At 43.9% G+C, this 23,614-nt stretch overlaps 1 protein-coding gene across 3 annotated transcripts; it reads right to left on the bottom strand.

Annotated features, from left to right (window-relative positions):
* Nucleotides 1-1,888: 1,888 nt before the first annotated feature.
* On the bottom strand, nt 1,889-22,924 carry LOC115326691 (cuticle protein 16.8-like). 3 transcript variants are annotated; one of them, XM_042293952.1, is made up of 3 exons: nt 22,868-22,921; nt 22,706-22,759; nt 1,889-2,338 (listed from the first exon to the last, which is right to left on the bottom strand). In XM_042293952.1, exons 1-3 carry the CDS (start codon nt 22,877-22,879, stop codon nt 1,931-1,933), a joined length of 474 nt encoding a protein of 157 aa, XP_042149886.1. In that variant the 5' UTR covers nt 22,880-22,921; the 3' UTR covers nt 1,889-1,930. The 3 variants fall into 3 exon arrangements, with proteins under 3 accessions (XP_042149886.1, XP_029843458.2, XP_029843467.2); XM_029987598.2 differs by lacking the exons at nt 22,706-22,759; nt 22,868-22,921 and adding exons at nt 3,061-3,114; nt 3,223-3,367; XM_029987607.2 differs by lacking the exon at nt 1,889-2,338 and adding an exon at nt 21,536-21,985 and having other exon boundaries at nt 22,868-22,924.
* Between the last annotated feature and the right edge of the window lie 690 nt (nt 22,925-23,614).

The following is a 23,614-nucleotide window of genomic DNA, read 5'->3' as shown; positions in this document are numbered from 1 at the left end:
TGGCCCTGGCAGAATATATCCAGGTTCAGCGACCTCTTCCTTGTTTGTTTCCCCAACGGACCAAATTCCGGCGGCTGGCCTTGACTATGGCGGCTCGCTTGGGCTTCGTCTAGCTTCACACAAGGAAGTTCTCCGGGGCTTTAAATCGATCTTGTTCGGCGGCAACTCGAGAGCGTATAAGGAAGGGTCATAGAAAGTTACCCCGCACCACCAACAGAAATAACCCGGATGTGAAGGCGAAGCGATATGAATAATGAACAAAAAATAAAGGTTTAATCCGCGACCTTGCGCCACAAAACAAAAAAATAGAAAAAAATGCAGCGAGTGTCGACGGCGGCAGCAGGTAGCGATTAAAAGTCGGCATGACGGCTGACTAGAGCGATAGTGAATTAAACGGCAATACTGCACTCGGCTTCTTTTTTGCCATACTCGATCTCTCGAACATTTCGCCTAGTATGTTCGGGAGTGAGCTAAGGTAAAACTGACTACGCGAGGTCATTCTGGCCTCCTTATCTTTTATACTCCTGGGAAAAAGTAAACATGAATCTTCTAGAAGTACTACGTTCTTTTGTCGGTCATGCACGCGGCAATAGAGCGGGGAGAAAAATTTGTCTTTGCTCATAAATTGCCAGGACTTCAACTCGAGCAGATTTATGAAAGGGGGTGAATATTAAACAAGAGCCGTCTTCACCATGTATATTTATCAGACTTGGCAGGCATTACATGAGTAAACAATTACCATTTTAAATTAACTGATTAAAAAAATATTAATACTTTTTCAATATTCGTTTTTAGAGTTCATGTTGCAATTGCAGCATTAGTGAGTTTTAGTATTGCGAATGCGAGGAAACGTAAGCGCTTTGCGCGTGCGTTAAGGTTGTGAACTCCAAGGCTGCGCATGCGCGAAGTCGCCATGCGCCAATCCAAGGCCCTGGTTGGGGCTCCGCGCACGCGCGGTGTAGAACACGCAACGCTAACGCAAACGCACATGGCTTGCGATCACTCCTATACGCAATACTAGAACTCAATATTGACGGCATTTACCATCGGGAGACAGATCAGTTTAATATTTGCAAAATGTAATGTTTAATAAGATTTTAAAAGTTTCCATTTTTCGCCCGACTTAAATATTGCGCGCAAGATGAGCGCCGGACGCTCTGTACACAATGACGCTTAGAAAGTTACGTTGTCGTTTTAGTCACGTATGCACTTGTGTCATTGGCGCATCCACCAATGAGATGCTGCCGTGAGAGAGACGAGATAGAGACAACTACGTTACTCTTCGAAGCGTGTTTGTGGGCAGGGCTTGTTGGGCTCTTTTGAAACGCTATTTTGTAATCGATCAAAAACTAAAGCGGGATAATTGATCAATTAATATCTCGAACCCAATTACCATTTCCCTCTTCCTAAAACTGATTTAACCTCTAATAGTATTTGCCGTCTATACTGTCATTTGTACATAAATTTTAAAACCAATCGTTAGAAACGTGTTAAATTGAATTTAGTTGATTAGCCAACTTACTATGATGATTATTCTCCCATCTAATGTCTGTCGATTCTGATATATAGACGACGAAGATGGCACTGAACTGACTCTCAACACCTTTCTTATTGAAACCCTGTATATATTTTTTACCGTTTGGTGTCTTGTGAGATGCAACAAAGATCAATGAAGAAGTTGCACATCTAAGGTATTGTGAGCACGTAGCTCAAAGAAGATGAAACACCTGCGGTCAGTTTATCCACGCTCTTTGCTTAGAGCTTGGGAAATACTATCTAATGTTCCGCGATCTTGATGTATGAATTGAGGACAGTAGTAAGTTAAAATCCGGGGAACAAACGAAGTACACAATTAGCTTGCGACACCGCAAAGCAAAACGATTACACATAAAGATGTCACAGTGAGGTTTATTTTAACTTAAACCTATATTTAGGCACTCTTAGCTTGTCCGAAGGAGGAGATGGGTGCGTGGGAAATGGCGTGAACCACTGGAGCAGCGTGGATGGCGTGAACAACTGGAGCAGCGTGAACGGCGTGGACGGTGTCTGGGGTAGGCTGAACGGCCTTCACGACGACCGGGGCTGGGCCCTCGACAGCAGAGGAGGCGACCTGAACGTCAGCGGGGTTTGAGCTCTTGGTGCCTGGCTCGTTGGTCTCGACGGTGGCGTGGAAGCCGCTGGCGTCGGCGGTGTACTTCACGGTGCGGGCGGTTCCGGCGGCATCGGTGTAGCTGTAGGATCCCACTCTGGCGTTGTTGGCGTCGGCGCTCTCCTCGTGGGCGATGCGGGTGCCAAACTCATCGGTGTTGTCGTAGGCGAAGCTGTATGGCTGGGGAGGCTGAAACCAAAACAGCGCAGTCAAGATGAACACAAATATGTGACATGAGAAAATATAAAAAAAACAAAAAATGATGGTCGCAGACTATCAGCGGCAGGTCTGAGGTTCGATATTTATACAGCAATGTTTCGCTCAGTGTTTAGAATAGGAACCCATCATACTGTAGTGAGGAACTAAAGCCAGATTTGCGCGACTGCTAACCTCTACTATTTACTGTGCCTCACGCTGCAGTGAATCTGGGAGGTTGCTGATCTATACTGAAATGGGCACGGGCGCTTTTCCAACCAAGGAATGATTTCTGAGCTCCGGCTTTCAAGCATTCGCTCCAGATGTTAATAGCGGCCGGGCACTAAGACCATAAAACACGATTGCTTGTGTGCACTGATGACTATTCAGTCCAAGTTCACACGCTATTTTTATTTCTCTTTTACACTTAGTCAAATTGTAAAAAAACATCAGTTTGTCTGGGAGCCAATATTATGTCATGTGTGTTTTAATAAGGTGCTAGATATATTTCTGAGATTGAACCAAATTCCAACCGCTTGCGAGATCAGTACAAAGGATTTCTCTCAAGAGGGAACCATAAAATCGATACTATTGTATTTGATATTTTATTGTAAAATATTTAACAGTCTTATTTAATTAATTATGATAACAAACGTGTCAGTAGTGATATAGTTAACGCAAATTTTACGTTGAAAGAAATTGTCAGTTTTACTTACGTATTCTTCAACCACTGCGGCAGCCGCATAGGCGAAAAGGCAGCAAAGAAGGACCTAAAAAAAACATAGGCGCAGTTAAATTTCGGGGACTTGTTTCTGGACTCTAATGCTTCAACTTCAGTAAATTCTAAAGGCAACAATGCTCTTGCAATACGGTCGCACCTTGGACAACATGATGAGGGATGAGAGAGATAATCCTCTGGTTAGACACAGAAAGAACCTGGTCGTGAATCTCTTCTAAAGGCGCTTTTATACTACTTCGATTGCGTTAATGGGTGGACAAGGATTCCTTTAACAAGTCAATCGTCTACGCATTGCAAAGGGACAGGTTTTCGGCTTCGGACGTGCCTCAAGCGAGCATCGACATTGCTGATCGAGTGAGGGAAATGGCAAAGACATTGCCCTCACTCGCTAACTGCACTGCTAAGACGGACGTGCGATAAGCTCGAGTATGCGGACTTCTTAACTGCCCCGATTGCTAATTTTAAGCGAAAGGAAAATAGTACCACTCTAGACTCCACCGGTTACTCGGTGAAACTTGCGAAATCCTTTACATAATACTTTTTGTTCTTAGTGCACAATGGAATGTTAGGAAACGTTTCAAAGTACCCGACGGAGAGCTTCTTTTTTTTTTTTTTGTAACGAAGTAGCATTTAATCAGTTGCTCAGCTTTGGTGCAGCAAAAATTTGAGCAAGATCCGAAGTCAAATTTTATTTCCAATAATTGAAATTCGAACGAAAGGCTAAAATAAATTAAACACATAATCTGTTGCGTTTTTTATTTAATTGGGATTTCAGAGCCAAAGGCACAACTACGGTTCAACAGAACACTAGTTATCTCACACTGGAAACTGAGAATTGATCTTAATTATATTTATAACAATATTATTTAAATGGGGTTTTTAATGTGTAGTCATAAGTTTGCAACAAATGTAGAAAAGAATAAGTGATGTGAAATAAAAAAAAAAATATTGAAGAAATGAAAGCCGTTTAGAACTGCCTGTAATGCCGAATTTGAATGCAGCTCTTGAGGAGGGGGATGGACGGGTACCCCTCCTCTCTCCTCCTCACCTCGTCATCCTGCGTGACAACCCCCCCCCCCCCCCCCTGAGGTCCCGTGACCCCGTGACGCCGCGGAGGTCACGTGAGCCCAGGGAGGTCACGTGACCTCACGGTTACGCCGACGCCGACGCCGCTCAAGCCGGAAACGGGCGCCTGAGAGCTGCGCTCTAAAATAAACGAATATTTTCTTTATTGTGTTTTTCCAGTGGTTCCGTCGTAACTGTGGAACGGATGCTTAATAACCTTTTGTAAAGTGTGTCGCTATTTAATGTATATCAAATTTCCGAGCCTAGTGGGAGGGTCAGAAACATGGCAAGCCCTAACTTTTGAAGGGCTTATCAGAGAGAGCAGCACTACATTGTACAGTACGCCAATTTGTTGTTTATAAGAAAAAAATATAAAAACGTCTCCAAATCCATATAGTACACTCGTTTGTCCCTTAAATCGAGAACCAAAACGGTCTTACATGGCGATAATGTTTATTTCGAATAAGACTGAACAATATCTGTTCACGCGAGGGGGAAGTTTAATAACAGTTAGAAATCTCATCAGGTTCGTTAAGTAATCGTTATTGCGGTGTGGAGAGCCGCGCCTTCGTGTTCGCTAAATGTTTCTGGAAATTGACATATGTAGTCTCGTACTAAATACTGACATTCCTGTAAAATGACTTTCGTGTTATAAAGGTTATCAGGACCCGTAAAAAATGTCATATATGACGATATATTTTATATATGGCGTTATATGATAATACAAGGAATCAAGTACGGGCATATACCACCATATATCAGAGCAAATACCGCCAGACATTGCTATATAAGTGGGGAAATACTGTCATATATGTGCAGATAAGTGCGTAAATACGGCCATATATTGCTGTGTAAAAGTTCAAATACTGCCATACAGAGCCCGTTCAGGAGATATATGGGTAAACATATATCCCCTGTTAATGATATAGGGGCCCGTTTCGGTCGTGCAAGCAAAAAGTCAGATGTACTCGCGAAGACACTGGTGGGTTTATCTATAATGTATGAGTCTCATGTAATTGGTTAACTATTGTTAACATCCTTAAAGTGAAGTTATTCCAGATATTTGGACCAATTAATCAATTGCGCATTTGGAAGATTGAAAGACAAATGAAATTTGGTTGTATATTTGACGTGTAACAATATGACGAAGTGCATAAGAACAGAAAGCGAGTTAATCAAATAATGGATTCTAGATCGCAGCTTTTAGGCACCCGTTTCCGCGGTAAGCGGTGACGGCGTCGCCGTCGGCATCGGTGTAACCGCCCCGCTAAATTTAGGGAGAAATTGAATTTGTGCTTATGTCACGTGACGACAATTTTCTCGCTAAATCGAACAGTGAAACTAATTTTGTTCATGTTTCCCCGCTAAATTTAGCGAGGAAACACGAACCATTACCTCACCGAAGATGCAAGACGCTACTTCGTCGTCGCCAATCCTTTTCCCTTTGAACGGCTGCGAAGCCGTTGCGCCCGGAGTATCCTATGCAGCATCTTTCAAAAACCGTTCGCGCAGCATGGCAGCTTTCGTTTGTGATTGTTGGTGATTCATAGTGTGTTAAAGTGGGAAGATGTGCTGTGTCCTTTTTGGTGTAAATATTTCGTGAAAAAATTTGAAGTTTAAAAACACGAACCTAGCAGTGTACACACAATTTTACATTTATGGATAAAACATATATATTTATTTGTCTGTTTAATGGGGGTAATCACATTGTCCCCCATCTCGCCCTAAAACAAAACTGCTGGGCCGATTTGAATAAAGTTTATTCTCTCTCTCTCTATGTCTATTTATTTGTGGACATCATACGCAAAAAAGTCGCCCTTAGTTTTTCATTTAAAATTATAATGTGGGTTATACGGCGTAAAACGTAGTATCTTCAAACCTACATTGTTTTGGGCCACTTTTGGGCTGGGCAGCTTCTTGGAAGTTCAAATGCTGGACTTCACAGAGCTGTTCTATTCACTCAGTATTGACAGTAGGGTAGACGCTATGCGTGTTTTAGGTCAAACGTGTCTCCAGTTAGAGTCACGTGACTACGGTTCAGAAGCTGGTCATAAGGCAGAACACGGCACCTGCCTGAAGTCCAAGGCCACACATAGCATTCACCAGAGTGTCGAACCGAAATTTTTATCGGTTCGTTTCCGGTTCGGGTTCACGGCTTTCGGTTCGGTTCCGGTTCAGTTCCGGGGAGCAAAAAATAACGGTTCAAACCGGTTGGAACCGGTTCGAACCGGTTTGAACCACTAAATTGATAATATATTTTCCGCGTTGTTCTGACACTATACACTATTTACGCCGTGAAACAATCAACTATATAGTTTCTCCTCTCATCTGTGCAATTAACTTTTTTTTCAAATACCAAAAGTATGAAATTCATTTTTTTTTAAATTTCTTAACATACATAACGGCGTGTTCATACGACATCACATACACATTACCAGTAACATATATTTACCTGAATCCAAATGTTTCAGTATAACAGTAAGGAGCTGAGCTTGTTGGTACATACCTAAAAAATTGATCAGCTTGGAATTTAGTACTATACTGTCTTTTCCTGTCCTTTCTTTGTGTTTAAGTAAAATTCTAAAATTCAAGCTGATTTATTCACACAGTATAAAATGTTGACGCCAAGTGTGGCATGGTCACCAAAAATACCCTTGATTGGTACAACTTTGTGTCGCAGTATTAAAAGTTAAATCGTGATTGTGTCCTCAAACTAAGGAATTAATTACTGCACAAAATTATGAAATGGGCGCCTCGTGGCCATATATATCGTGAAATATTGTTTACTAAATATGTTTCACAATATATATATATGTATATGATGACGACACAACTAAGCAAAAGGCAATGAAATTTTCAAAATGTCACGAAAGTTCTAGGATAATCCCCTTCAGTCTATTTTTTAAAGAAATGCCGAGCGTCAATCAAAATGCTTGTTGTTTTAACCAAACATTGCTTACACTCAACACCGCGATGCATGCGACTAATCATGCAGCAAGGAGCAATCAAAATTGTTCAGTCTAATCTATATGCACATTCGCACTCAGATCGAATCTTGCCCAAAATAGCGCTTGCCCACGTTAGTTCACATTTTCTTATACAGGATAAGCTGGCATAGCCTGGCTATTGAGGTTTGCTCTTGACAAGAGGCCGGTCAATTTAATTTGCAAATGAGTATCACCCTTGCTAATTGATTATTTTAACGCAATAGCACTGAGAAGCTCATATCGCAGAAAAGCCGATTTCGGTGACGTGACTGGAAAATCCTGAATGGTCGATAAGGTCATGACGTCAGAGCAACATGCCCTCGCTCAAGAATTTCAAACAACTCACAATGCTCACGTGAAACGTGACATCACGCATGGAATGAAAGTGATTAAAACATGACATGTAACGTGAATTGCAGGTCGCCGTATGTCTCTAATAATTTCTCTTTGCCTTAAAGGAAAAAAAAAGAATTTTAGGAGGGATTCGATCCCACGACCCTTCGGTTGCGAGTCAGACGCTCCTGACTAGGCAACCGAGGCACGCTTGCGCGGCAAGTAAGGAGGCGATTTTAAAGCCGAAGCTTAAGCGTCCCCCAAAGTACCTTCTTTATTAAGTAAAACGAAGTAGTATTTAAAGTTTTTCTCGGCATGGCAGCTACTTAATTGGATATTTTCTGACAGTTTGCGTGCGTAATCGTCATGGTTCAGCCGCGCGCGCCCCTGTTTACTTTGTTTTTGTCCAGCCCAGAGACACATTAAAGCAATGTTTACCATATAGAAGAGGCAATAACAGGCTTCTATATGTTTAAGAAGTTATATTTGTGAGGAAAAAATTGTTGTTTAAATTAGCTTTAAAATCAGAAATGTATGTAAAGCTGTCCCAAATAACCTTCAACGTGCCTGTCGAGGATACAAACGCCGGAAAAGATTGGCAGAACACAGTTCAAATAATTTTGGGGGGCATAGCTTTTGGGTGGTCGGCCATTTATTTATGTTGTCAAATATTCAGTTAGCAAAGCAATATATTATTATAATGATCAATAAATATTACCTTAAAAGTTCACATAACCGCTTGAGACCGACACGGAAGGAAGATACTCGAAACTACGCGAGCTGTTGAGTCTGCGTAAAAGTGTTTTTCTGTTTGCTGATTGGCAGTGTGAAACATCGGGTTGTAGGGTACGCTAAAAAGGACTCTGTGTTCACATGACAGATCTGAAAGCAAATACTCGAAATGTTAAAAAAAGAGAAAATAATGGTATTTTCCTAAATAATCTCTTACAGAACGCCTTACTGCAAAAAGAGATGCGTAAAGGTGCACGCAATGAAATTAATAATTTTGCACGAATAGCGCGAAGGACCGATGAAATTCTTAAAATCTTAATATAAATCTCATTTCATCAGCTTGCATGAGCTCGAAACTTCGCAAAATACTACCTCGCGAGGCTAATGTTACATTCGGTTTTACCTGCACTTGTTTTGGGCCCTCGCTTTACAACACTGTGCTTCAATAATCATGCGCTCTAACATTTTTCTGGGCTGCCATCTATCATCGCGAGACTGCAATAAATACTGGAAAACTTTACAAGTAGGACATCTATTGCTAGTGTTGCGAACATCACATTTCACCAGAAAGCTGAACTGTTTAGCATGGCATGCACGTGACGTCATCATACTATATGCTAGTATTCATTGTGGCTTCTTGCTAAGAAAATCAAATTCGATGATGCAAAATGCACGCTGCAGGTGGTTCAAGCTCAGTGAAAGCCAAGTATTTGAAAGGCACGTATTATTATTCGTAGTGCATCTTCGCGAGGAACTGCGCAACCGTCTGGCACGACAAAAACGTGCTTTTTGGCAAGAGTGCTTTTTGCAAACAAAGTAGTTTCCGGGCCCACGCTTTTTGGTCTCCGCCAAAGATGAGGGAAGGAGGAACCTCTTTACAACAGAGTATGTTTTTAAAACTACCCCCGTCCCCCACACACACACTCACGCACACACACGCGCTGATTTTTACAGCGGAGCTATTAAGGGTCAGTTTCCCATCATGTCAGTCAGCAAACAAATAATGACACAAAACTCTTGACAGCTACCGCCATCTATAATTGACGGCGGCAACCAGACAACCGGCTTCCCGGTTGTCTGGTTGCCGCCGTCGTGCATTGATGGCGACAACCTCTCCAGTCTTTGCACTCTGGCTTGCCGACTTGCGGCCGGCCCATTACTTCATTCCCACCATAGTACAGCTTCGCTGGTGTTCCTTCTTCACCAAGGTGGAAAGGCTGAAAGTATTCCTGAGGAATTGCCTCCTCCGTTTGTGTGTGCTAAATCCACAATTTTATTTGTCACTTGTAAACGGCAACCCTCCATTGCTTTTTTTTATTATTTTGCACCCCGCGAAGTTTAAAGCGGTCATCAAATGATATCGGGTTGGAATGTTCATGAATTTTCAGAGGCGTATTCGTCCTAATCTGACCCAAGTATACTCGCACAGGCCGCCACTGATTCAGAAGTTCCCTTGTCACGGTGGAATTACGAGAATAAAAGGGAACTATATCTTTCAGTATTGTCTTCGCAAAGCTTGACGACGTAATTGGGGGATCGAAACCACCCGCCTGACGACAGTCGAGCGCGGCTCATGGATGAGACACGAGAACTGCGTGAGCACTGTATACATCAGCTCGTAACAATCAATGCCTCGGCGGACACTCGGGCAGTGGCTTGTGTCCAACCACTGCGGTGATGAGATTAGCCGAACTCTAAAAATGCCTGGAGCTCCAGCAGGCGTTTTCTTCCTTTCCAACCCCACCAGGGGGCATGATTAACGTTGGCGGCCTCAGATAGGTACCAGGCCAGGAGGCCGCTTCTGGCTCCGAGTTGAGGGGATCAACGATGCTCATATTTCTCTAATTGTTTGGCCACTGCCATTGCCTAAAAAAAAAGAGCAAAGCCAAGTTTATTTAGTTATTAACGTTAGGAAGTGATTTTAAGCAGCGTTATGTGAATGTATAGAAATATTTGTATTGTTCCTTTAAGCAAAATACAGAGGTGGTAGAAACCTTGAGAACGACGCTCGTGTGAGACTTAGGCCGTGTTTTAAAATTTACATGATCTTACTCCAGAGTAAGGGTTTTGTTTTCTGGCGTTCCAAAACCTAGCCGCGTCCAGCACTTTTCAATCTGTGATGTCACATGACATGACCCGCGGGAGTAACTCGGATCCATTTGGGTAAGATTTGGAACACAGCCTTAAAGCGACTGCTAATGTTCGGCTCTCCCTCTGAGGTCAATATTTTTTTTTTCTGTTTTTCTTTCAAGTATTTTTTTCTGTATACAGTTCAAAAATTGGGCAGGCGATCGAACTATAGGGGGCGTTCTTACCCGTTTGTTTCCACACACCTAGGTGTTTACTCAACACAAGGCCTCTGCACGTGCACACAGGCCTTATGTGCATGTCCATGTCATCTTCTACAATAAAGCGCAAGGCACAGTTTAATGTAAAAAATACTAACAATCGACGAAGCGAAGTTAAGTGTCGGATCTATCCTCAGAGAATGCGAGCTGGGCCCACTTCGGCTTCTGTGCTGAGCTGGGACCATGCATGCTGCATTGTTCATGCAGGCCGGAGTGGAAACAAAAGAGCCCCCCAAGCAGCACAGAGTTGGCCAGTCATCGGCCAGTGGCTGGCTGTGGTCCTTGGCCAAGTGGCCAGACAGTGGCCAGAGACTGGCCGGTGACTGGCCTTTATCTGGCCATTGGCCAATGGCCACTGGCCATCAGCCATCGGCCAAGCATTGGCCAATGAATGGCCACTCTCTGGCCACTGGCCAAAAGACCATCGCCAGACATTGGCCATTGCTTGGCCAAAATCCGTGGTGCTTGTCCTCTTCCTCACCGGAGAACACGAACTCCAGCCGAACGCTGACGCCGCGTTCGGTTATGTCGGCCGAGCGCTGAGTCATTGTATTTATTGTCCCCATCCGTGTAGTTCTAAAGCTAACCGCTTGGGGCGTCACGCTCGCTCCTCCTCCCCAATAACGAAAACATTTTTGAGTGCTTCAATAATGTAAAATTGGTCGTGCAACATTTGTTTTTGTACTTTCAATAAATACTGTTAAGAAGTAACCCCTGACGTTGATAGCTTGCGAAGCGAAAAAAAAAATAGCAGATGCAAAAGAAAATAAAGAAACAAATAGCTGTCGATCCCCTCCTCAACTCGCAATTTGAACAAGCAGCCACGTGATCTGACGCTAATTATATACCGTCAGTGTTCATCATAGTCAAGCGCTAGGGTTTAGAAAGCAAAAGCTTGGGCTGGAGCTTCAGATATTGTTAGAGTTGGGCTATTATCATCTTTAATTGAACACAAGCCGTTGCCCGAATGTTCAGCGATGCTGATTGGCATGAACTTGAGCACTCGATTCGGGGCTATGAAAATTGTTTACGTCACGGTGTCACGTGACTCGGTGCAAAATCGTGATATCATGTTACGTCACGCTGTCAACAAGGTTAATACATCTAGTGACTTTCTCAAATTAAATCGACTTGACGCAGTGAGTCACGTGACGTCACAGGGCCACGTGACACTACTTGACAGCATGTATTGACACCATGACGTCACGTGACAACGTGACACATGGTTAATCATAGTGCCAGTACAAAAGCGCCACGAAAACCCACAGTTTACCATACATTGCAATTCTGTATGTGACAATTCGAACAATAGATAGAAATACAGCCGCCAATTTCATATTCCCATATGTTCGTTTTATGATACTAACAAAAACGAAAAAAGAATACCTTGAACCGTTTTGAACCGGTTACCGTTATATTTTTTTTCGGTTCGGTTCCGGTTCAGTTCCAAGATGGCGGCGAAGATTTCGGTTCGGTTCAGTTCCGGTTCGGCTAAAAATAACGGTTCGGTTCCGGTTTTCGGTTCGGTTCGGTTCCGGTTCGACACCCTGGCATTCACTACACTATCAACCTTATGTACAGGGGACAAATTTTCTCGTTGTGGTCATTGTTGGAATGCCCCAGATGCCCCTTGTGCCCCAGATGCCCCTTGTGTGTGCACTTCCGTTTTGGCCTTTCTTTCTCTCCTTTTCTCTCTCTCCCTAAGCTGAAAGCGTGGTAGAAGGTCCGTACTTGCCGAACGAATCAGCCGTAGATTTTTTTATCACTTCAGTCGACTTTCCGTGCGCAGGAAATTGCAGAAGCGTGGTCGCGTGGTGTGACGGATGATGCATTTGCCGTTGGCAATCTCTGAATGCCTGCTTGCGGCCCAAGTTTGGCGTATGGTGCACCCTGCATTGCTGCTGTGGATTCTGCTTATGTGGTAAATGGTATCTCGTTCGAAAAGTCCTACCCGTATATCGGCAACAAGCGATTTCTTCGGAGAAACCCAAAAAATTTTTGTGATGCGTTTAGTGTTCGGCTCTACAAATGACAGCTTGTGCTACATCCTGTTGAATATTCACGAACACTTTCCTTCTCGTTTTAGTGTTTGAGTGGTTGTTCTGCCGTGCCCGGTGTCGACATATATCTCGGATTACACCTTTCAAGTCCGTATCGTCAACGCAAGTGCGCTGCAACCTACTTCGCGACAATTGATTGTTTTCCTACAGGTACTCTACCCGATTACGTCTAGAATTATGCCGTGAATATCTCATGGGAGCCGGGAGAATAAGTTCCCCGAAATTTTACCAGCAGTCACCTGCCATTGGGCGTCTGAAATCATGTCACAACTGCAGGTAGAACAATAAATTTTTTATTCTTCCAGGGTATCATGATAACACGTTTCGCGGCCACCTTGTCGTGGGTACACGTTTCATGGACACACGTTTCGTTGACATTAACGTTTCATCAGCGTTCGTTACGCGAATGTCGATAATCCTGCTTTCCCTGGGAACTAAGTTTAGCGAAATTAGGAGTGGCGTAAAGCGCAGCTCATGTAAAAATTGCTAAAAGTTGGTACATGCTTAATATCCAAATGGTATTCTTATACATATGAGAAGTCGCTTTTGGTAGATATTTGTAGAAAGCAACAATTTATATAAAGGTCGCCTTATTTGATTGCGACATCGCTGGCCTTATATGGGAGGCATATGTACCCCTTTTTGGCAGACCCAGGTATGGATACATAAAAAATGGGCATACCTGGCCATACATGCCTTATATAAACTGATATGCTATGTATGGCCAGATATGCCCATTTTTTATATCACCATATTAGTTGTTTTTTTTATATAAGGTCATATATTTCATTTTTGTAAGGGGGATTCTGCAAAGGTTTTGGAGTGTTCCAGACAGATATACCCAAAATCGGGGTCACTCTCCCTAAATCGAAGCATGATGTCTTTCGAAAAAACATATTTTGCGAAATCAACTAGTACTTACCTACGCCTTACGCCATTTAAATATACCATATTTTAAAATACCATATTTTTATTTTGCCCACGCAAGATATAAGTAATAAAAAGGATGTTTATATGTATATAAAATGTTCATGATAGTCAAAATCTGGCCTCAGACCAGTGACAATTGGATGAGGCATTATTTAATTGCCATTTTTTTGGTTGTCGTGGTTTTGACACTTGTTCTCGCATTTTTTACTTATTTTTAATTGAAAGTGATATTGCGGGTTTATATGGTAATATTAAACCAGTATTGCAGTACCAATACCAATGATAGACGCAACGTAACGTCTCTGATAATAACTGGTCTGCGCGATGAAGATTGTGGGACATTCTAATGATTCCTGTTAGCTAAAAGGTAGTAATAGAAACAAGAAAATATAAATTTGGATGCCTGCTCTGAAACCCACACCATTATAATCATAGGGAATATTATGAATATACGCTAAGGATAGAAATTATTAGCATTGCTAGGGGGTACATAGACTGTTATACGAAGAAAATATAAATATGACCTCGTTCGGGAACAGCAGCAAAATATTTTTGATCATGTTTATACAATTAATGAATTATATCTTTTGCCGTCTGTGCCTCATCCGAAATTATAAAAGAGTTTGTTGTTCGGTGGAAATAATTTTTTTAATTGTTTAGCTGTGATGGAATGATAGGTGGTGCAAGGAAACAATGTGTCAAAGTGTTGAGTATAAATCGTGCCATATTGCCCGGTGCGTGGCTGAGAACGAACGCTCCTCTGTACATCTAGACGATAGGTGGTTACCCTTACCCCGAGTGTAACGGGCGTGTAGGCGAACATGACCCGTGCCGACTCGGTCTCCCGAGTTTTTGACGCTCTAACATTCTATAGCCAATGATCAAGTTATTGAGGGTAATAAGCAAGGATCCCAGCGCGGCTTTGCCGCCTCATTCCCTGACTCTTGCGCTAGCCAGCTGCGACAGCGACGCCTCGACACTCGCTGCTGTATCCTTGACGCTCGTTCTTTATTTTGCTTTCAGCAAAAGTTGGGCGATGAAACCTTTATTTCCAGGCGTACGCTTGTTGGTCCTTTTCCGTCCGCGACATTCGTAGTGGATGTGCGGGGTAACTTTGTTGTGACCCTTCCTCGGGCGCTCCCGAGGATCCGCCGAACCAGTTCGATTTGAAGCTTCGGAGAACTTCCATCTGTAGAGCCAGACGAAGCCCGAGCAAACCGCCGCATTCAAGGCCACCCGCAGGAATTTGGTTCCTTGGCGAAACCGCCAAGAAAGAAGTCGACGAACCCGGACATGTTTCCCAAGAGCCAGACGACCGAGACCCCTGCTGCCATATCCCCCGTCGTATTCCTGCCCGTCCCATCTTGTTCGCCGGCGCCCTTCCAGTGCAAAGTTTACGAAGTCTGACAACTGGATACAGCAGTACAAATGGTTGGCACGGCACAACAATTGGACACCATAGCAGAGCATCCAGAATATCGACTTCTCACTGGATAGAACGGCCCCGTTATGGTTCGAAAACCACGAAGCCTCAATGACTGCCTGGGAAACGTGCAAAGAGCAGCTGCACCTCGCCTTTGCGAGCCATACGTCAAGAACGCGTAAAAGATCTACTTCAAGCGACAATGAAAGGACCAAATGAAAGCGTTGTCAGATTCGTCGAAGACGTCCTTTATCTGTACAACCGCGCGAATCACCAGACGTTGGAAGAAAAGGAGCTCAAGAAGTTTGAGTTATTAGCGAAGGCAACAGTCACCTGCTTCAAAGAATTGGAATATGCGCCGTAAGGGGCGTAACAGAACTGCATGATGGACACACAGCTGAACTTCGAACAGGATACAGCATTTTATTAATGAGGCCACTGTAGTCCACGTCGAGGAACTCCGCAACTCCGCCGAGTTCACAGCGATTTATGAAGAAACCTCGCCACTTCGACAGGTCACAACGCCGCTACCGCAACTAGGCGTTGGCCCAGAGCTCCCCATCTCGGAACGACGACGGCTGATAGACGTCGCTGAATTCAGCGACTGCTTGCGATGTCGTCGAAGGTGCGCCAAACAACGTCACGTATAGTTTTAGAAAAATGAGAAAAAAACGATAATGCTCAAAACCGAAACCAAAACTGAATTGGGGAGGAAGAAGAAATATAGAGGAGGAGAGCGTTGCCGGAAATCACTGGGCTGTGCAACTTTTCTATTTTTAATCAGCGTATTTGCAGCGTTTTAAAATCCACTAAAATAGGTATGATATTTTGTACCTATTTTTAACATTGAGCTTGTGCCTTCGATGATTCACGACTTTGATTATCTTGAGTGATTGGGTCTAAACCATAGAAAACGGCACTTGACCACAGAGAAGAGAGTGAGCGAGACTAAAACTGGCGAGTTCACCACGATCGATGGTTTTCGGGCAGAACAAATACGAATTTCGAGCCGCAAATAGACATATTGCTATATTACCCAAGAATCAAGGAGAATGCAGGGATTCGTGTTCCACACGCACACGCGCACGCTTTCCCCGTTTAAAAGATTCGAAATAAACAACCAAAATAAAGCGTTGACGAACGCGCGTGCAAGATGGCATTTGTTTTAGGTATTAGCTTTAGAAAAGTTACTACTGCTGAGGCCAGCACGTGCGGCGCGTGGAACACCAATCCCTGCATTCTCTTTGATGCTTGGGTAACATAGCAATAGGTCTATTGTGTTCTGGGTAGTTGGGCTCTCATATGCCATGTACAAATGAAAACCTCGACGAGCGTAAATACCCTCGCAGTGTCCCTTTAAAGGAAAAAGAGGCCATACAAAAGCAAGTTCACAAAATGCTGAACGGCGACATCATCCAGCCTTGAAGCAGATCGTGGGCCTCTTCAGTCGTACTGGTTACGAAGAAGGACGGTACACGTATGTTCCGCGTGAATTACCAGCATCTGAACGCAGCGACGAAGGACGTCTACCCGCTCATCCGCATCGACGACGCACCGGACCGGCTGCGCCACTCCCGATACGTTTCAACGAGGGACCTTTAGAGTGGCTACTGGCACATGGAAGTCGACGAACGGGATCGAGAAAAGACCGCATTCGTCCTGCCGATGACATGTACCAGTTTATGATAATTCCCTTCGGACTTTGTACAGCACAAGCAACGTTTCAGCATGTCACGAATACCTTGCTGGCAGGCCTCAGATGGCAGCGCCTCCTCGTTTACCTCGACGACGTCGTAGTGTTTTCCAGCGACTTTGACGACCTCGACCTCGACGACGTGCTCCTTAGACGACTTTGAGCCCTTGCTCCAGGCAATGGGGACCGCCGGACTCACCCTCACGCCAACGAGGTGTCGGTTCGCCCATGGCGAACTGAAGTCCCTAGATCTTGTGAGCTACAAAAGTGATCGTCCTGACCGTGAGAAGACTCATGCCATAGCAGTATTCCACCCTTAGATACTGTGCCTTCTACACACTTCGTTTGGGATTGCGCAAAATGTCTTTGCTGATTCCCCCTTCATGAATGACGCCGTGAACTTTGAATCGGGGAAACAAACAAAACGCATTCGATGAGCTGAAGAGAAGACTCAAGTAGCCGTGATCCTCGGCCACATCGATCACTCAGCGGAAACAAAAATTCACATGAACGCTGGCAACATAGGACACGGCACTTTACTGGTTCAGCAGCAAGAGGGATCCGATCGAGTCATCACTTACACTCGCCGCACGCTGTCAAACATGGAGTGAAATTACACGATGAGTGAGAAGGAATGCCTCGCCTTTATCTGGGTGTTAACAAAATGTTGCCCTTACTTCTACGGGAACCCGTTTCAAGCGATCACAGCGCACTACTCGCTAGGCTGGCGCGCCAACATTATTGATCCCTGGTGGAAATTAACCATCAGAATGGTTAATTTCCACCAGCTTGCCTGCGCACTCACTACAATATCATTGATTATTGATCCCTCAGGAGGCCTCGCTCTACGGACCCTACGGCTACAGGAGTTCGCCGCGACCGTAGTCTACAACTCAGGCAGCAAGCACAGCGATGTCGACTGCCTGTCTTGGGCCCACATCGAGTCAGCTCCTACCGGCACCAACGACAACGACGAGGATTGTTTTCTAAGAGCGGTGAACGTCAATAAGATGGACAAACTGCAGCGAGACGATTCTCTATTTCGTGCTGTGATCGGGCACTTAGAAGGACCGTGAAGTACAGTTCGCACTTCCTTCTCAAGAGAATTTCCAACTTTCCCCACTTGGCAAGGCGTCCTCTAGAGAAATAACTTATGCGACAGCAGCTGGACGTGGCTCTTGGTAATCCCTTCCGGTCTTCGAGAGAAGATCTTCGAAGCCTGCCATGACGACCCGACGTCCGGACACCTCGGTCACAGCTGGACTCTGGCTCAAATCCATAAGAATTATTACTGGCCTAAGCGTTTGAAGAACGTTCACCAGTACACAAGATCGTGCCATTGAGTACCAACGACGCCAAAAGCCTCCAACGAAGCCATCAGGACTCTTGCAATCGATTGCGCTGCCTGGTGCTCCATTTAAGGAGACCAGAATGGATATACTAAGGCTTTTCCCAGCGTCAGCGGCAGGGAACCGCTGGATAACCGTCGCCACGTATTAGCTAGCTCTGTACGCTGAGGCAAATGCCCTTCCTTTTAGTACTGCTGCAAACATCGTCAAGATTTTTTATAATTTTGTTTCTGTTTTGCAGAACGACGCCCCTGAGGTCCTGATAACTGACCGAGGGTCACCGTTCATGGTCCAGCCGACTGAGGAGAATTTCGGCTAAGCCACACTAGTCATCGTCCAACCACTGCGTACCATCCGTAGACCAACAGACTGGCGCATCGGCTCAACATGACCATCGACGATATAATCTGGATATACCTGAACGTAGAACACACGACGTGGGACGAGGTCTTACCCTATATCATGTTCACCTACTTTACAACACTGCGGTTCAAGAGACCACCGGAGTGACACCATTGTAGCTGGTACGCGGGAGAAAGGTTTCGACCATGCTCGACACGATGCTGCGCCACAGCCCCGCAGACGACAGCACTCACGACGCCCACTTGGTCACCCAGCGGGCAGAACATGTTCGCCAGCCAGCCCACCTACAGATCCTGGCACAGCAACATATCGACGCCGGCCGGTACAACTTTTGCCGTCGCGACGCCCATTTCGATCCCTGAGACAGGGTGTAGATGCGGACACCCATGTGCCGCCGCGGACTCAGCGAGAAACTACTAAAACGGTACTTGAGACCCTTCAAGGTTATTCGTCTGTTTGAGGACTTGACTTACGAAGTGCTCCGCAACCGAACCCGACCATCAGGCTGCCTCCAGTGGCGAACGGAAGTGGTGCAAGTATTTCGTCTAAAGTGATTCTATGATAGACAGGTCTGAGGACTAATCACGGGTTATACGATTCCCCAGTACACTATGTTCGGTCATTTGGTCTAACTTCGTATGATTTTTATTAAAATCGCATACAGACGCTGCGATTTTTTAGGGGTAGGCGTAATGTCCCGCGTTTACTCTTACCCAAATTGTAATAGACAAAAATGACAACATGCTCTTGCGCAGTCAGTGTCCCGATGGTTCGACGCTCGAACTTTCTAGGCCGAATGGTCGAGATACCGAAGGTAATAGATAAGGAGCCCAGCATGGCGTTCCCGACTCACTCTCGCACCCAAGCGCTAGCCGCCTGTCACGCCGACGCCTCGACGCTCGCTGCTTGCGCCTCGCAGCTCAATGTTGTTTTCTCTGCACTCGTTCTTGATTTGTTTCTGGCACAAGTATGCCGATTAAACCATTATTTGCAGTATTACGCTTCTCGATCCTTTTCCATCTGCGGTAATATGAACTGCAGTATAGCCCCTATGATGATTTTTAGCTGTTGTTGAAAATCCTTCAGCAACATTACTGTGTCATAATAATTTATATCTAATTTCTTTGGGCCACTGCTGTAGTAGGCGCGGCAAAGCTAAAAGAAACGGTCAAACTAGCAATGGTCGAATATAAAATACCTCTACAAAAGGTTTATCGAATTAAAAGTCCAATAGTAATTTTTAGGGACGTTGCAAAAATTTGAATAAAAAAAATCACACGGTCTATTTTTGCACATTAGAATATGTTCTAAAAAAATTGGCTAATATAGTTCCAAGCCTTTGCCAAAGAAATTAGTGGTGTCTAGGTTTCCATGACTAAGCGCCCAAAATGGAAATGCTGTCTATTGAAATAATATGTGTTCGGCGTATGATATTCGGAAAAACGTACTGCATATTAGATTTAGTGCCTGCCAAATAGTGAAGCTTTTATAAATATATACAATACTAAGCAAGAATTAGACATACTTTAGCACTCAAATATACACCCATGCGAAGTTAAAAAAAGCTTATTTTTTACCATTCATATAATGCGCATCCTTCTCTTTTATCTTTCTTTCCATGACTAAGTGCGCAAAAAAGGAAATGCTCTCTAATGAAATAAAATGTGTTCGGTGTAAGATACGCAAAAAAAACTGCCTGTTACTTTTAGTGCCTGTCAAATGATGTAGCTTTTATAAAAATACATAAACTATTAAGCAAGAATTAGATATACATTAGCACTCAAAAATACACCCATCAGAAATAAAAGAGGAATATTTACCATTCATGAAATGTGCATCCTTCTCTTTTATATATTATGTTTGTTGTTATCAAAAAACAGGGTCTAGGGTCATTCTTTTTACTAACACCTTATATGGAGCTGACTAGAAAACATTTGTATTTGAAATTCCCCATTTTTAGTATTCAAATATAATGCAGAAATATATTCCGCAAATTGTCCATCTTTGGCTCATGCAGTGAAGGAGAGAAAAATTTATCTTTGTTGATACAGGGTCTTTGACTTTAATTCGGAGCAGACCTATAGTGAAACTGGGATAAATGTTAAACAGAGTGTCCACTTTACGATGTATTTATCATGCTCGGCGGAGATTAAATGACGAAATAATTGTCATCATAAGTTTACTAGTTAACTAAAACTTTTTTATATATTTTAATGATTTGCTTAGAGGTCATGGTTCAATTGGAGTATGGACTACAAAAAGTATTGGAGGCCAGAATAATTGATAAAACGAGCAAAATATCATGGGTAATATATTCATAGATCGATGTTCGTGCTTTTCGACCGATATAAAATAGTGTGCGAGGCGTGAGCCGGAAGCTCTGACCCTAATGAAGTTAAGACAACTTACGTAGTTGCTACAGTCACGTCGTCATTTGTGTTACCTATTTTTCGCACCCACCACGGACATGCTGCCGAACATGGAAGCAAAAAAAAAAAAAAACGAAAAAAAAAAAAAACGACCACATCACTTATCCAAGCGTCATTCTGGGCCCGGCCTGCGACACCCTTTTTGGGCGCACTTTTAAAATCGGGTGAAAAAAACGCCAGAACTGATTGATTAATAACTCAAACACCATTACCCTTTCGCTAATTTTTTAAACTTGTCTGGCCTCTAATGGTATTTGCCGTCGATACTCCGATTTTAAAATGCGCCCAAAAACAATAACTAAAAGGTGATTAACAAATTTTCTTTAATTAGCCAACTTACCATGACGATTATCCTCCAATCTTGAGACCCGCGATCTTGATATATAAATTGATGACGCACTAACCTAACTCTCCCACCCGTTTTCATAAAACAAAAAAAACAAAAACCGGTACGTTTTTACCGTTTAAGTCACTAGTGAGGATACACACATAGATCAACAAAGGGATTGCAGATTTCAGTTTTTGTACGTACGTAGCACAAAGCAGACAAAACACCTGTGTGACAGTTTTCCCACCCTCTTTCCTTCTATTTCACCCATCCTGAACTTCCACTGATATGGCGTCGAGTGCTACTCTCCTGTGACTTTAATCGGGAAGACTAAGAATAAAGTTAAATACCGGGAAGAAAACAAAGTACACAATTAGCTTGCGACACCTCAGAATGAAACGATAACGTATAAATATGTCCTAATAAGGTTTATTTTAACTCAAACTCAGATTTAGGCACTCTTAGCCTGGCCGAAGGAGAAGGAGATGGGAGCGTGAGAAATGGCGTGAACCACTGGAGCAGCGTGGATGGCGTGAACAACTGGAGCAGCCTGAACGGCGTGGACGGTGACTGGGGCAGGCTGAACGGCCTTCACGACGACCGGGGCTGGGCCCTCGACGGCAGAGGAGGCGACCTGAACGTCAGCGGGGTTGGAGCTCTTGGTGCCTGGCTCGTTGGTCTCGACGGTGGCGTGGAAGCCGGTGGCGTCGGCGGTGTACCTCACGGTACGGGTCATTCCGGCGGCATCGGTGTAGCTGTAGGATCCCACCCTGGCGTTGTTGGCGTCGGCACTCTCCTCTTGGGCGATGCGGGTGCCGAACTCGTCGGTGTTGTCGTACGCGAAGCTGTATGGCTGGGGTGGCTGAAATTAAAACGGTGTTGTGAAGATGAACATTAATATGTGACCTGAGACCACATAAAATAGTGATTGAACACACTCTAGCAACGGAAATTTTGATGTTGTTTATTTATTCAGCAATGTTCCGGTCATGCTTTGGAGTAGGAACTCAACTGGTTCGCACTTTAGAAGGGAACATTCGCCAGAACTGCGGGACTGCAGACTAAGAGTCTGTAGCGTGCATCGCGCTGTAGTGAAACAGGTAGGACGCTGATCGATATTGTAATGGGCTAGGGCGAGTATCGAGCCAGAGAAGGGTCCCTCGGATGTGCAGTGCGAGCTATCGCTCAACGTGCTGATAGCTGCGGGGCAATAAGGAACTAAAACCATTTTTTGTGTACTCTAATCACCCTTTGGTCGAAGTTCGCCAGCCCAACTGTTTCTTAAAGGCACCATTAGTCGAACGGTATAAAATTTAGGCCTCTTTTGGACTCAATGTGGCGTCATAGTTTCTTGTGAAAAATGTGCAACTATATTTGAAAGAGCCCATAAAATTCCGACAGCTTGCGAGATTTCTATAGCTGTTTTCTCTGAAGACAAAACCTTAAGGTTGATTGTATTTAAGTTTATATCTGATTGTACACTTTCTAATCTGTTCATTTAATTAATTTGTCGCAGCAAATGTATCCGTAGTGAGATATATGACGCATCTTTTACGTTCGAAGGAAAGTCATTATTACTTACGTATTCTTCAACCACTCCGGCAGCCACATAGGCGAAAAGGCAGCAAAGAAGGACCTGGAAAAGGAGGGCGCCGTTAAATTTCGGTCACTTGCTCACTCGCTTTAACGGTCCGTAACATCGGTAAATCTATACAGCTAAATTGTTCTTGTATTACGGTCGCACCTTGGAGAACATGATGAGAGATGAGAGAGATACTTTTCTGGTTAGACACAGAAAGAACCTGGTGGTGATTCTTTGCTTGAGGCGGCTTTTATATACCTTTGGTTGAATTCCTCTGCCGACGACGAGCTTTTTAACAATTCAGTCGTGTAAGCATGGCAAAGAGACAGGTTTTCAGATTCTCACGGGACGCGAGCGAGCATCGACATGGGTGTTCGAGTAAGTGCAACGGCCAAGACTGGTGCATTGCCAAGGCGGACGGGGGGATAAGGTGGAGTATGCGGATTTGGTGACTGCCCTGATTGCTAATTTGAAGCCAAGAGGAAATTGCAGTACTTTAAAGCCCTTGACTACTCGGGTACACTCGTGTGACTGCCGACTGAATTTGTTTGTTTGTTTACATTGGAATTTTATTAATGTTCACGGCGCATTGTCGGCAAAGTTAATGCATTTACCCTAAAGATTTGGTAACTTGATAAACTGATTACTTTGTGTATGGCAAGCGTTGTAGAAATAGCCGGTGCCAAATCATACCCCAAAGTGTCTTGACTTAACATGTAAAAAAATTAACGGAAAACTTTTGACTTTGTAATGACTTGGACTTGAAAGTGATACGCCGAAGTAACATTCAACTGATGGTGCCTGATATCCACCGTGAAATTGTGGATTGGGAAAAAATTTAACATAATATGAATATTGACAAAACTAGGTCTTAAAAGTGTGTTACTAACATTTATGACAACCGGAGAC

This window comes from Ixodes scapularis, unplaced genomic scaffold (assembly GCF_016920785.2).
Source record: "Ixodes scapularis isolate PalLabHiFi unplaced genomic scaffold, ASM1692078v2 PGA_scaffold5__190_contigs__length_132052651, whole genome shotgun sequence".
In the NCBI taxonomy this organism is placed as follows: Eukaryota; Metazoa; Arthropoda; class Arachnida; order Ixodida; family Ixodidae; genus Ixodes; species Ixodes scapularis.
Note: the sequence above shows the minus strand (reverse complement) of the source record. Positions and strands in the feature narration are given on the sequence as shown.

Bases quoted from the DNA above. Each gene is read 5' to 3' on its own strand.
- LOC115326691 (XM_029987607.2), bottom strand. The intron at 21,986-22,705 runs GTAAGTAATAAT...TTTTAATTTCAG, and splicing joins CCGGAGTGGTTGAAGAATAC to CCACCCCAGCCATACAGCTT.